General features: G+C 39.3%; 1 protein-coding gene across 10 annotated transcripts in view; it reads left to right on the top strand.

The window, feature by feature from the left end:
- ABCC5 (ATP binding cassette subfamily C member 5) overlaps window positions 1-14,723 on the top strand; it is a 46,506-nt gene that overhangs the window by 14,009 nt on the left and 17,774 nt on the right. For 5 of the 10 annotated variants that reach the window (XM_086844670.1, XM_086844673.1, XM_086844676.1 and 2 more), the window contains exons 3-14: window positions 488-645; window positions 884-1,039; window positions 1,749-1,896; window positions 6,571-6,804; window positions 6,917-7,090; window positions 8,356-8,503; window positions 9,001-9,149; window positions 9,721-9,828; window positions 11,608-11,958; window positions 13,434-13,505; window positions 13,635-13,759; window positions 14,368-14,440. In XM_086844670.1, coding sequence (XP_086700796.1) covers window positions 488-645; window positions 884-1,039; window positions 1,749-1,896; window positions 6,571-6,804; window positions 6,917-7,090; window positions 8,356-8,503; window positions 9,001-9,149; window positions 9,721-9,828; window positions 11,608-11,958; window positions 13,434-13,505; window positions 13,635-13,759; window positions 14,368-14,440 — 1,896 coding nt within the window. Of the gene's footprint in view, window positions 1-484; window positions 646-883; window positions 1,040-1,748; window positions 1,897-6,570; window positions 6,805-6,916; window positions 7,091-8,355; window positions 8,504-9,000; window positions 9,150-9,720; window positions 9,829-11,607; window positions 11,959-13,433; window positions 13,506-13,634; window positions 13,760-14,367; window positions 14,441-14,723 lie in introns of all 10 variants that reach the window. The other 5 variants (XM_086844669.1, XM_086844672.1, XM_086844674.1 and 2 more) reach the window with 2 other exon arrangements.

Genomic DNA, 14,723 nt, shown 5'->3' with positions numbered 1-14,723 from the left:
AATCCAAAGTGTTTTTGAATAAGGAATTTTAGTAGCATTCTGAAAATACTTTGTATTTTCTGTGGATAAGAATATCTAAATTATACTAAAAGGGTGTAAGTTTATCAAGAAAATGTCTTAATTTCACTGTGTAAGTCAGTCATTGATTTCCTGAATTGATGTCATAGGTACTTCATGTCGTCATTTTTCTGTACTGTATTTCCTGTAGCAGGATTAGTCTGGTTTATCCTTTTATCCTTTGAATGCACAGGCACAATACTGGTACAAATTCATGTTTTCCAAATTCAGCAGTCTAACACAGATGTAGAAGCTGTGCCTTCCATGGCTTTGCTGCCAGGATGAAGCCTGTGGTCTAAGACATTGAAATGACTGTGATTGTTGCACAATAATTTGCAGAAGAAAGAGGTGCAAAATTGCTGGAGATGGGAGTCATGGACTTCAAATGTAGTTTTGAAGTCTGAATCTGTTGTCTTTCTTGTAAAAGCAGATTGAATGCCAGGATGCCTTGGAAGCAGCAGCTCGGGCAGAGGGCCTGCCACTGGACACCTCTGTGCATTCCCAGCTGAGAATGCTGGACGAAGAGCATCACAAGGGCAAATACCACCATGGTCTGAATGCACTGAAACCCATACGGACCACTTCCAAGTACGTCTTTAGGCTACCACAGAACTGATACAGCATTTGCTTTTCAAACCAGTCACAAAGCACAATCGCAGATGTAGGTCTGCTGACTGGTACTGGAAACATCAGAATTTGTGTAGCAAGTGTGGACCATTTGGTACTCTGAGTGCTTTCAATGAGAGGAGGCTTTGTTTTTCTTGAAGATTTACATTTCCTGTTTCCTTTTTCATTTGTTTGTGATTTTTTTTTTAAATTCTTTTAGGCACCAGCACCCTGTTGATAATGCTGGGCTGTTCTCCTCCATGACCTTCTCCTGGCTCACTCCTTTGGCCCACAGAGCATACAAGAAAGGGGAGCTGTTTATGGATGATGTATGGTCTTTATCAAGGCATGAATCTTCAGATATCAATTGCAGAAGGTAAAGACATCTAGCTCGTCATTATTTTCTTGTTCCCATTTACTACATGTTAGTGCACAGGCAGTGGTATAGTGTTTCCCTAGAAGAGCAGCACTGACATTTTGTTTTGCTTTTCACACAATGGTGGAATTCACTTTTGTCTTTCAGAGACGACTTTCTCATGCAGCACAGTTTCTGTAACCTTGCCAATTCCATATCTTTAGGAGTGTCTTGCAATTCTTATTCTGATTTTGCATGTCTTTAATCTGATTTTTTTATTAAAACAATTTTTTTTTCTCAAGGCTACAGTGAAAACAATCTTGTGCTAAAATGAGAAATAATACTGTCAGTAGCAAGGTGATTTGAATGTGGATCAGATCTTCTGATCAAGCTAACCTTCTGTGGTTAATGAGAATTTCTTCAGGTTTTGATTCTGCAGCTTTTCTGTCAGTTCAGCAGAGAAAGGCTGTCACTATATTAAAATTGCCAAAGAGACTCCAGGCAAAGAAAAAGCACTGTGTTTTTCATCCCTCTGTCCTATAGCAGTAATACATAGATATTTCTCTTTACCTCACAGAATGTATTTATTTCTCTTAATATTATTTTTTGTTGCTCTGAGCTAGGAAGCACTTAAGAGTTTTAACAAAGAATTATCTATGAGACTGTATCTTTTCTCATGGTGAAAAATTTATGACACGAATAAATGTCATAAATCTCCTGGTTTTATTAGGCTGGAAAGATTGTGGCAGGAAGAACTGAAAGAAAGTGGGCCTGATGATGCTTCTCTCCGGAGGGTTGTGTGGATTTTCTGCCGCACCAGGCTCATCCTTTCCATAGTGTGTCTGATGATCACGCAGCTTGCGGGTTTCAGTGGACCAGTAAGTAATATCCATCCTTTTTTTAACAACCCCAGAGGGCTCCATCTCATGGCCAACTGTAAAATCTTAAGGTTTCATTGCAGAATCACTTAAATGTTTTGACTAGCTAGAAATTTTGGGGTAAAATTCAAGAGCAATTCAATAATCCAAGATAGGATTCCTACAGCTGATGGATCAGTTGCTGAATACCCAGGCAAGTTCTTGGAGAAGGGAGGGGGAGTTTAGGTATCTTGGAAGAAATGGACTTTTTGGCTTTTCTCTTTGGTTTTGAGTATAGTTTAAAGTTCTTCCCTAACAGCATAAGCTTAACTGCATAACTTGCTTTTTTCATAAGATTCTTATGTGCAGGTCTCCTAATTGTTTTTCTCTTTGAAATTCTGTAAATTTATCTTGGAATAAAATTCAGTCTGACAAAACGCTAATCTTAAATTATTGGCATTAATAACAGTTTTCAAGAAACGGACCGAAACATTTGTGAGAGCACTGCTTAAAATCTAATTTGAGCAGGTCTCAAGAAGTCTGTGGGCATAGTCTTTACTGATCCTACAGAGAATGGTCAGACAGGTTTCAGGTAGAAGTGTTAGAAAACATTGCTGCCTCTAGGAACGGCTGCTGTTTGTTGCTAAGGGTCGTATTGAAGATAACAACATGGGACTTGACATTCACACCATTTTTTGTCACCTGTTTGTTGCACGTGCTGTGCAGATTTAAAGTTGAAATTTTGACTAAATTTATTCTCTACACATTTCCCTTGAGGAGTAGGAGCAGTATTACTGCTAGTAGTACACGTTTCAGTGTGCTGGTAAGCTGGAGGTTCATTTCTTGGGTAAGTACACTTGGGTGCACTGTTAGGTGAAATGTCTTTTTAAAATGTTTTCCTGATTTTGAATGTCTTATCAAAATGATGTTCTGTTTTTTAAGTCTTAAAGTTTGCTTTGTTTCATGTAATATGAATAACAATGAATGTTTCTGTGGTATTGTTTTCTTTGTAATATTTTCTAGTTGTCTTTATTATAAAATATATATGAACGTACTTTGATAATTAACAATAAATCATGATTAAGGTTTTAACAGCACTAGCTTTTCCCAAGAAGAGCTTCTGTCATTGTTTCACTACAGGGCTTGAGGAGCTATTTTTATCTTTAGCAAAGAGCTTGCAGCAGGGTTACCCCTAATTTCTGTAGTGTAATGGTCTCAATTTGTTTCAGCCAAACTCTGCTGAATGAGAGAGAGTGAGAGGGGAAAGGAAAAAACAAACCAGCTTGATTATGTTGGGGGCTACTGCTGCAACTGATACTTGATATGGGTAACTTAAAATTATCTATAGACAGTTGCCCATTTACAGACAACCTTATTCATGTTTCTGAATAAGGCCAAATTCACTTTTGGTTCCACCATTTGGCATGAAAATAAGTCTTTACCATCCCTCCTCCCTGTTATTAAAAATGGCATGCCTCAGGGATATGCCTATGCTGTCTCCTCAGAAGTATCAGTGCTTTCCTGTATTGTTGTACGCTTTCAGTCACCTGAAGGTGAAAAGGGAGATCAGGAAGAGCACTTGACTTGACCTCATGTATTGGAGGAAAATTATGAAAGTGGAGTTAAACACTATATTAAACTTGAAAAAATTTAATTGAATGTCTGTGATCTTGAAATGCCACCAAATGGCTGTGGCTTTTCTAATGAGCATTGTGATGGTTATAACTGGAAATGAGTTGTTCAAGACTTCCTGTGTGGACTCTTTTGCTTTGGTTTGGGGTTTTTTGGTATCAGACCCTTCACGGGTCTTCGTCTGTTTTTATTTTGATAAATTTTGCATCTGGCACAGAATCTAAACCAATAACCTGGTGAATCAGCTGCATGTGTCAGACTGCCTTGCAATAACCATCAGAATGTACTACTATAGGTGATACACTATTTATCTCCAATTAATGCTTGCTACTATTTGATCAGCTACCAAAACTTTCAAGTTCTGGTGGAGGAGCAAAGAAGTTTCCTGATTGCTAAACAGAATCAGTTTAACTCCAGGTCTGAACAATGTACCTGTTTGCTACTGTTCAGAGCTATTATTCCCATCTGGGAGATGGGGAAACTTGCTATTTTAGTGGAGCACAGCTTGACAGTTTGGTCACTATTTGGAGGGGGGAGTGGTAAGCAATGGGAGGTAAGTTTTCCAGTTTCCCAGTTGGCTCCAGCTGCAGCCTGCCTCGTGCTGTGGCGCGCTGGCTGCAGCAGGGACGCCGGCACTGCAGTGGGACCAGTGACAGAAGCTGTTCTTCAGCATTTTCAGGATGGCTGTTTTCTGCGTCAGGATGAGGCATTCCTGCTGGCCAGAGCCACCGCCAAGAGCAAAGGTAAGGTAATGTTTATTCCATGGGAATGCTTAAGACAGCCAAGCAACTTGTACCAACCACTACGGTAGTAGCCACAGGAGCTCTTTTCCCCCCGCTTTAGCTTAGTTTATATACTGTAATGATTTTGTTTTGTAAGTAACTTTTTGCTGGATTCTTTTTATTAAGCTAATATGAATTTGAATAGTCCTTATTCAGATGTAAATGTTTAATTTTCTGTGACTTTTTCCCCTCCCTTTTCAAAATTCTTTAATCTGCTGTTTCCTCTTTTCTTTCTTCCGGAACAAAAATAAATTGGGGTGTAATGTAAGCTGGTCTCTATTTCATCATGGGAGATGCTGAATCTATAAAATAGTGCTGCAAAATTGCACTAAAGTTTTGGGAGGAATGAGACCCCAGGAAACATCTGCTATCTTTATACATCCTCTCTTGGAGACTTTCAGCAATGCTGTGGTGTGTGAGAAAATGCTTGCAGTCTGCGACCATGCTGAGTTACAGCTCGTGAGGAAAAAGGGGAATTTTCACCCCAATTGCTCAGTGACTCGGTTGCATATGTTGGATTGAATACTGGAAAAAGAAGTCAGTAATCTCCACAGTAACTGCAAACCAACTGTATGCAGTTGTGATCCAAACAGTCGATGTAAAATTAAATCCAATCAGGAGAAAGTTGGAATGCAATAGATCTGTGAATGTGAGCTCCTCACATTTGTTCAGTGATCGGTATGTAAATTTTCTCAGTGGCCATTCTAGAACCTGATGGACATCTGGCTTTAATTCACACCTGTGAAAAAGAGCAAAATTATTTACAGCATGTTTCCTTGGTTCTGATGTGCAGGATTATTTTCCTCCGAACAGATGAATTTGATCTCCACTTTTTTTTTTTTATTTGGTGCTGGGCTGTAGCTCTCAAAATCTTTGCTGGAGTAGTGGGTTTTGGTTTTTTTCCCCTCTCTTCAAACTATATAGAACTCCTACTTGCAAAACATGATTTAGCCAAGAGGACTTCAACGGACTATGTGAAAGGCTTCTCAAATATTTCCTTTGGTCTCAGATTTTTTGTTGATTTTTCTTGTGGGCAAAGGTAATTCTCTACTCTGTACTAGTATATCAAAAGCACCAGTATCTTAAAACATCATTTGTTGAAAAGCTCTCTAGGAAGTCTTTTGCTGTCTGTGAAGCCTTACTGTAGGATATTTTTGAAATCAGATTTCAGAATTTGTGCAGCCTCAGGAGCCTCCTCTGTTGGTACCTTCAAGTTTGACTTCTTTTGGACTTCGTGTACAAATACCATTCTGTTTTTGTATCTTTATAATTTTGTGTGTAGATTCAAATCTAATTTGTTAGAAGCTAAGACTGACTGTTAGATATTAGCCCTTTATAATTATCCTGTATATGCAGATTGTATGTTTATGCAATGGTCTACCTGTTGTATAGTGTTTTTTGAGATGTTACCATTTAAGATGACACTTCATTTCAAATAAAAGCCTATTGTTTCGCAGTTAATAATATTTAATGCTGGTGGTTGTGAATTGTATGATGTTATATTGTGCCATTGGACCACAAAGAGCTGGAGTTGGGAATTGGTGTTCTGGGGGCTGTCCTCTTTCTGCAGGTGATGTTTGAAATGTGATTCCTGAGGTAAAGTGTTTATGTTCTTGGGGGAAGAGGGTATGGGGAGGGATTGAATGGTTAATTTTTTTTCTTTTTTTTTTTTTTTTTCTTCTTCCCCATCCCCAATGATTTGTGGTATTGCGTACCTTGTGCTTTCTGCTTGTTTTTTTCTTTACTATTAAACTGCTGATGTTTATTTCCAGGAATGTTTTGCAAATGTCCTTCTCACTCTTCCCCTCTACAACTGTAGGTACATTGTTCCTTTTTATCAAATAAGCACGTTTGAAGCAAACCAAAGATAAAATAAAAAAGGTCTTAATGTCACGTAAAGGAATGTTTCTTAATGTGTGCAGATGTATAAGTAGTGACTATATTTTAAAACTCTTCTATATGATAATGCATTGCTTTCAGCTAACTGACACATTTATGTTAAGTTAGAAGACACGGAGGATTAGAAGCGTGCTGCGAGGAATATGGTTCCAAATTAAACTCTTTACTTACTAAATTTGACTCAGTGCTTGGCTCTTCAGCAGGGCTTGTGTTACAGTACTTCTTGCATTGACACCTTTTACTTCTGGAAAGAAGATGCTTTCTATTTCAAATGGCTCTTTTAAAAGCAAAGTAGCCTACTTATTTCTAACTTAACATAAAGTTGTTGTATGGTCTTCTGGGATGATGGGGTGTTCATGCAAGCTTGCATTTCTTCCTGTAGGCATTCGTTGTGAAACACCTCTTGGAGTATACCCAGCAGAGTGAGTCCAACCTGCAGTACAGCTTGTTTTTAGTTTTTGGCATCTTTATGACGGAAGTGGTGCGATCGTGGTCCCTGGCACTAACCTGGGCATTGAATTATCGCACGGGGGTCAGACTGCGTGGGGCTGTCCTGACAATGGCATTTAAGAAAATCCTTAAGCTGAAGAACATCAAGGAGAAGTCTCTTGGAGAGGTAAGCGGCAGCCGTGTTTTGGAAATGGCAGTGTGAAAAGGGATGTGTAATGTATTCCTTTGAGAATGAGCTGTGCCTTAAATCTAAATAATCTGTTCTGTCTGTTTTTCAGCTCATAAATGTTTGTTCCAATGATGGTCAGAGGATGTTTGAAGCTGCAGCAGTTGGCAGTTTGTTGGCTGGGGGCCCTATTGTGGCTATCTTGGGAATGGTTTATAATGTGATTATTCTGGGCCCAACAGGCTTCTTGGGATCTGCTGTCTTCATCCTCTTCTACCCAGCAATGGTGAGTTGGAAAGAGTTAAGACTTACTTTATTTTTCTTTGGTCAGACAAATGTATAGTTCTGAATAAAAGGTGTTGAAATGGGCTAGATTTAGTCAGTTTATGGCATTGCACATTATTAAAGTTGTTACAGTTCAGGAAGCTGAAATTTGGAAACAGGAAGCTCAAAGTGATAAAATTAGAAAATAGAGATAGGAAAGCTGATAGATTTGGCTGAGACTAATATTCATAGCTAAATGAAACTGCAGAATATTCAGGTGTTCATGGTTGAGGCTGGAAAGACATGAGGCCTCCAGCTTGTGTATGGGAGCTCAGTGTTGCATAAGCAGTGTACTTGATTTCTTGACTCAACACAACATGTTGAAAAACACTACATCTGGTACAGCTTGTTCTTGATGAGGTACTTCTGCTGAGCTGTGAAATAGGCTAGTTCAAGCCACAATCTTCTTGCCTATAAGACTGCTGAAGATTTGTCACTGTGTTCATAATACATGTTTTATAAAACCTGGAGGCTGAATACTGTGAGGTTCACTGTGGTCCAATTTATCTGGCCAGAAGTAATGATTATGTAGTGGGAATTGCATTTTAGAGAGGAATAAGGAGTGGAATTTGAACGTGTTTTTCAGTTCTTTCCACCAGTCCTCCTTTATTGATGGGGGATTTCAAAAGAGTTTGCAGGTGTATGAAGAAAGGCAAGGAGCTAAAACTTCCTCAAGTAGTGTGTTGGGTTTGAATTTCAGGCCAGGAATGGGATGAATGTAGGAGCAGCAAGTACTTTGAGACATGTCAAACAACTTTCTGTTTTTAGACTAGTTTAGAAAAAATATTAAGAACTGTTTTATTACCTTCATAGCACAGTCATAGACTAGAAATTGATCTGGCTGGGCAAAGTGCTGATTTGCCTTACAGAATCAGGTTAAAAGGCTGGCTAAAGTGGGGGTCAGCTTTGTGTGTCTTTAGGTTAACTTTGTGCTTCAGAAACTAACTGAACTGGTACTATTCAATATTGGTAAAAGTGCACCCCTTTATTCTCGCAAATTTTTGTTGAAATTTGCTCTCATGGGTCTGGTGCTTGGTGCAGGTGGAGCAGGAGGAAATGAATGGTGTTTCCAGCCTGAGCTTTATGTTAGAGCAGCAGTCTGACCTGGCCCTATCCCTGAATCCCGTTTTCAGATTAAAAATTCATTTTCTCTGGTAATTAGGAATTGAATGTACTTGTTTTTTCTGAGTTGCCATTAATGTTTCATGGTGTTGTCTTTTGTTTCAGATGTTTGTATCACGCCTCACAGCTTATTTCAGAAGAAAATGCGTAGCAACAACAGATGAACGTGTGCAAAAGATGAATGAAGTTCTTAATTACATTAAATTCATTAAAATGTATGCCTGGGTCAAACCATTTTCTCAGAATGTTCAAAGTGAGTTCCCACAATCTGCAAATGTCTCCTTTGATGCAGATGTCCCATTGCTTTGTAGCCTGGTGCATCCTGACTTAGTGCTGTAGGTGCTGCTGTACGAGCAGTGTAAGAACACTGTCATCCTTCAGGTTCCTCTGTGTTAAGCACAACGGGTTGGACAAACAGACCAGCTTCTGAAATTTCACCTTCTTGTGTAATGATGTTTATGGCATGATACTAATCTTAAATTTTTAATTTTGTTCCTCTTTTATTATTTAATAAATGTGTTGGCTGCCCTATTTTGAAAAAAATTCAAAAATCCCTATATTCATGTGCTGATTACAGACCATTATTGTTTCCTCCTCTATAATTGCTTTCTTGGAGAGGGTTTATAATCTGACAAACACTAAAGTGTAGACTTGGGTCTGTTAGTGTTCATAGTGCTATGGTACTGTCTGTTGTGTGTATGTACCCCCTGAATCACAGTGCAAATGTGGTGCCCCTGTTTGTGTTTCCAGAAATTCGTGAGGAGGAACGCAAAATCTTGGAGCGTGCAGGCTACTTCCAGAGCATCACTGTGGGAGTGGCTCCCATCGTTGTTGTCATTGCCAGTGTGGTGACCTTTTCTGTCCATATGATCCTTGGCTATGACCTTACAGCAGCTCAGGTAAACTGTTGGAAACATTCTTTATGCTTTTGCTTCTGTAGCTGTTCTGCTGAGCCATTTCTCACGTGGCTGTGCCCACGTGGCCAGGCTGCATCCTCACTCACATAAGTGAACATCTCATGGCTGTGACAGCAGCAGGTGTAGTCTTGTATTTTGCACAAAAGGCTCTTGGTGCTCCTTTGTCGTGACCTTCCTCAGAACAGGTTTTGGGCTGAATGTAAATGAGTCTTCCTGTTTGCTGTTTGGATGGGGCGTTGGGGATTACTGGATGTTTTTGTTTTGCAGTGTGCTTGGATGCAAAAAGCACAGATGTCTAAAAATAGGATTTGATTTTGTGCCTTCACTAGTAGGTTAATGCAGAATTTGCTGGTGGCTGCATTTGTTAGACCTACAAACAGAACAGGTCTGTTTTGGTCTGTTAAAAGCACTAGGGAAGGAGCTGGATGGTTGCTCTTGGACTGGGCCTTTTGTATGGTTTTGACTTGTTACTGTGCTATTTGAGCATTTAGAAGGCTGGAGCTGTTAAAAATATTGCACCCAATGTTGATTATTTTTCTTGTCTTTTTTTTAGGCATTCACAGTGGTCACTGTCTTTAACTCAATGACTTTTGCTCTGAAAGTAACTCCATTCTCAGTGAAGTCTCTGTCTGAGGCATCTGTTTCTGTTGACAGATTTAAGGTAAGCAGTCATTTGGCTTCACAGTTTTCACTGTAAGTGTGGAGTGTTGTATGTGTTCAGTAGATGCAAAGGGAATGCTTAGAAGGTAATATGATTTTAATGGCAGAGAAGTCCTTTTTCTTTACACTTAACATTCCAGATTATTTGATTCTGCAAGAGATACAAATACAGTGAAGGAATATGGGCAATTTAAGAATAAAATACCAGTGTGAGAAGCAAAATAGTCTGATTCAATGATTTTATGATTTTGAAGTTTGCCACAGGAAGAGATAAGAGTGAAGGACTCAGTGGCTCACTGTATAATAATTTTGAACTCCATTTTAAGAATGTCTGTATGAAAAACCTGCAACATGTGTACACGAAGTCTTATGCTTTGCTAATAAAACCTTTTGAGAATATCAGGTGTTAGGTAAGCAGTTTGACAAAAAACAGTGGAGTTTTATCTGTGGTCACAGAACCCTGAGGTTTTATATTTCCAGACCAGATTAAGTGACTGAAATTCCCCTATATCAGTAAAATGGAGCTGTGACCTGGCAAAAGAGATCTATGGCAGAAAATGTAAAATCCTGATAATGAACAATCTTATCTCACATCATGGGGATTGGAGGATGAATACACTGTGTGTACTTTATGAACTCAGAGGGGAGACCTGTACTTTGTCTTGTCTCTTGAAGATAACAGTGTATTACACATTGTGGAAATTTCCAAACTGGAAAATAGCACTTTCTAAATAGAAACTTTGACAAGCATTGACTGATACATGGATTCTGTGGAATGCATTCATGAAACAAACTTGTGTGAGAAAAACAGGATCTGTAGAGTGCTTTTGAGATTCCATTACTTCTGAGCAATTTTGCTTCATCTTCTGAGTCAGCCTAAAATCAGACTTGCTTAAATCCAAGTGCACTAAAGGGAAATTTCTGTGGGGGAAGAGAAGGAAAAGGAAATTGAATTATCTCCCAGTTTGGCTATAAATTGTGTAGGAAGTATAAAATAAGGTGGGCATACTCTTACATCACAGTAAAAATTTAATTGACTTTTTGGCTCTTTAAATGAGTATGAGCTTTCTTATGAATGTGCTTCAGACATAGCAATTGTAAGAATAAATAAGGCTGGGAATTGTGAATTTTTAGTCACAAAAGACTACTTGGTTCAAAACAAATTGTGTAAGTGGCAAACATTTTATCTTGTAATTAAATTGTGTGAAAACTGTCTTCCTAATCTGTTGATTGTAAATACTGATGGATGTGGTGGAAAACATGATACAGTTGACTTAATGGCTTACTTCTTATTGCCAAGCAGCCTTAGATCAGCTACACTTGTGCAAGATGGCTTTTTCACAGCAGAAAAGTTGATGGGTAAAGGCTCAAGTCAAAAGCCATTCTGTCTCTTTCCATAATGAGTTGGTGTGCAGGACAAGTCAGTCACTCTGTCTCAAGTGACTTCTCCAACCTGTGTGTTCTGCTCACGTGTTTTCAATCTGGAACATACAGAGCTGCAGTTGCAAACAGTGTCAAAGGAAGAAGCCCCTGTCATGTCACATCCAGAGTATTGCACTTCTGTGAAAGTCGAGTGTATCCAAGTGCTTCCACCACATCCAGGAATGCCCCAGCCACTTAGCAGACCTGGAGTTAGTTTACACTAATGAGCTACCTTTTGCTCTTCAGCTTCCTCCTACTATATAGCCTGATGTGTTTTGCTGCGTGAGTGTGCCGTAGGCTTGTCTCCCAGTCTTGATCAGGTGTCTCATCTTTACACCTCTCTCACAACTCCTATCAGAGTTTATTTCTAATGGAAGAGGTTCATATGATAAAGAAAAAACCAGCCAATCCTCACACCGCGATAGAGGTGAAAAATGCTACCTTGGCTTGGGACTTCTCCCACGCCAGCGTCCAGAGCTCACCAAAGTTGACCCCCAAAGTGAAAAAAGACAAGAAAGTCACCAAGAGCAAGAAAGAGAAAATGAAGCTACAGAATGAGGGACAGCAAGCTGTGCTGGCAGAACAGAGGGGCCATCTTCTAGTGGACAGTGATGACCATCACAGCCCCGAAGAGGAGCACAAAATCATCCACCTGGTTAACCTTCGGCTTCAGAGGACTCTGTACAACATTGACTTGGAGATAGAAAAGGTAAGAAGTAAAAGGAGGAAATCTAAACTTTTAAAAGGCCTCATTTTAGCTGCCCCCTGGAACAGAGAGCTGTGTGCTGTTTCATTTTGTATGAAATGGAGCATATTGCTTTTGTGCACTCCTGTAATATCCATGGCAACTGCAGTATCCAGGATGCAGTGTCTGATCTTGCTGTAAACAGCTGTGCCATTTTAGCAGCTAGATCTTTGCAAATAGCCTGTGAAACAAGGGCAGGCTGTATAGCTTGCACATCCAGCTGAGGGGTTTGCAGCTCCTAGGACAGTGTGTGAGCCTCTGAGCTCAGAGAATCTGCAGGGCACCAGCTACCAGCTTCTGGTGAACAGTGTGTTCCTGCAGTGGTTTGATAATTTTGCAGAGTTTCAGCTGTATCCTGGGTGAACATTTTAGGTGATTAGGTGTTCCAATGGAGTATAACAGTGCTTTTCATTGAAAAATGTGCAATTTTCTTCCTTGAGATTTTTTGTACAGTAGGAATCAGGTTTTCAAGAATTGTAGAAGCATTTGGAGCTATTGCTCCAAGATGGGTAAAAGCATGTAAGATGTCAAAGAAAAAGCATTGAACTTAATAGATGACATTATCTACAAATACAAGAGCTTTGCAGTTTGGCATTTGGATGTTGAAATAATGAGATCCATTTATTTATAAAGATATTAATACTTAAATTGTCTTATATAGCTCTGAAAATAGAGGGAGAGTTTAAACTATTTTAAACAGTAGAAATAGCTGTATTTTAAACTCTGGGGGAGAAAGCATATAGCTTTAAAAATTGCCTCAAAAAGGAGTATGATTACTTGCAAATGTAAAGGCTGGTTTTGTCTCAAGTGTGCTATCAAGATAAGGCCAGCAATGTGTTGTTTCACAAGTGTCTGTATACCTTTTTTGTTCACTTTACATTTTTTACAAAAAGAATAAAAATAGTTTTGATAAATTAATTGCTTAATGTGGGTATTAATCCACCCATTCTCTTGCAGAAAAATTATTCAAAATGACTGAATTCTAGTATTTTCATGGTACATGTTCTTTAGAAAATTGGATCTAAGTGGCAAGGGATTTTACTGGACCCATATATGCTAAATTCTCTTTTCTTTCAGACTTTTCCTCTATATCTTTCCTTACTACTCTCAAAAGCATCTTGATGCATTCTGTTCAGCCAGGCCTTGGCACTTTTGGTTTCTTGATCCTCCTGGCCTGTATCCCTCGTAAGAAGGAAGCTGATCTTCAAATATCTTCATTTTTACCTGTAGAATTGATTTCAATTATATTTCACTGTGAGATTGTATTCACTCTATACAATTTGAGCATTAAAATGCTGAATCTTGCTTTTTTTTTTGTCTTATGTCATTTTAGAGCTGTCATTCATATCCAACTTTCAGAGATACTAAAGGTAGTCTGAATTCTGAAAGGGGTGAAGAATGTAAGAAATGAGTACCATAATTATTTCCTTTCTGTGCAGGGTAAACTTGTTGGAATTTGTGGCAGTGTGGGGAGTGGAAAAACTTCACTCATCTCAGCAATTTTAGGGCAGGTGAGAAATCCTGTTTTGAGTACTTCTGCTTTTCTTTCCCATCTCCTATTTCACTTTTTTGTATTCTGTAGAATGAAGTCTAGTGTAAACATGGGGTAGGATAATCTCACAGCTGGTGTGTAATTCCAGATGACCCTGTTGGAGGGGAGCATTGCAGTAAGTGGGACGTTCGCGTACGTGGCCCAGCAGGCCTGGATTCTCAATGCCACTCTCCGGGACAACATCCTTTTTGGCAAGGAATATGATGAAGAAAGGTTTGTCAGACTGCTTGCTGATTTTCATGTAAGCTTAGTAATTATTGGCCCAAGCTTTGGAAAAATTTAATGCAGAGTTCACTGCAGATAAAGCCTCTATGTCCTTGTGGAGTCTGTTTCTAAGTCTCCTCTAAGTCCCATTTAGGATCCTGCCTCTCTTGCATGTGGCCCTGTGGCTGGTGGCTGTCACTGTGTCTGTCACTGCTCCTTGCAGTGAGGCTGGGCCTCATCCTGTGGACCTCTGGTTAAAACCAGCAGCTGCTGTGAGCAGCACTAAAGTGGTATTTGCTCCTGCTGTCCTGGCCTTGCCCTCTTCAAACACAACATCTGCTGTACTGACATCTTCCATGGCCCCCCTCCACTGGGGGACTTTTCTGTGGCCCTTAGCCAACTATCCCTGAAAACAAATTGTCTCTATCCTCACAATGCTTCTGAAGTAGGTGATTAATTATTACCCTCAGTTTTCTCCTGAGAATTCAAGGCAGATGATTTGTTTTAGGCTGCTGGAATATCTGCTGTTAGTGTAGAAAATGATGATATATGCTGTACTAGCTAAATAATTGTGGGGAAAATTAGTGTTCTTAACTATTTATCTACTTGTTCTTTAGATACAATACTGTGCTGAATGGTTGCTGTCTAAGGCCTGACCTGGCCATTCTTCCAAATGGGGACCTGACAGAGGTATGTTTTGCTTGAACTAAACTAATTAATACATGGAGAAAAGAGTTTTGGTTTGGCAGGGTAAACTAGAGTTGAGGGTACATCAGTCTGGGCTGCATATGAGCCAAGCTGTTGAATGCACTCTCTTGAACTGAGCTTAATGGGCCCTAGACTATTGAGAGTTGTACCCTGTTTTTCACTCAGATGTTGACTGTTTGGGAATTTTTTTATTCTGTTGTAAATTTAGCAGCCTTAACAGGTCCTAATGGAACTTGATTTAAAATAGCTAAGAAAAACAATGGCT

The sequence above is a fragment of the Cyanistes caeruleus genome, chromosome 10 (assembly GCF_971803275.1).
Source record: "Cyanistes caeruleus chromosome 10, bCyaCae1.hap1.1, whole genome shotgun sequence".
NCBI lineage: Eukaryota > Metazoa > Chordata > Aves > Passeriformes > Paridae > Cyanistes > Cyanistes caeruleus.
This window is presented reverse-complemented; position numbering and strand designations above follow the sequence as displayed.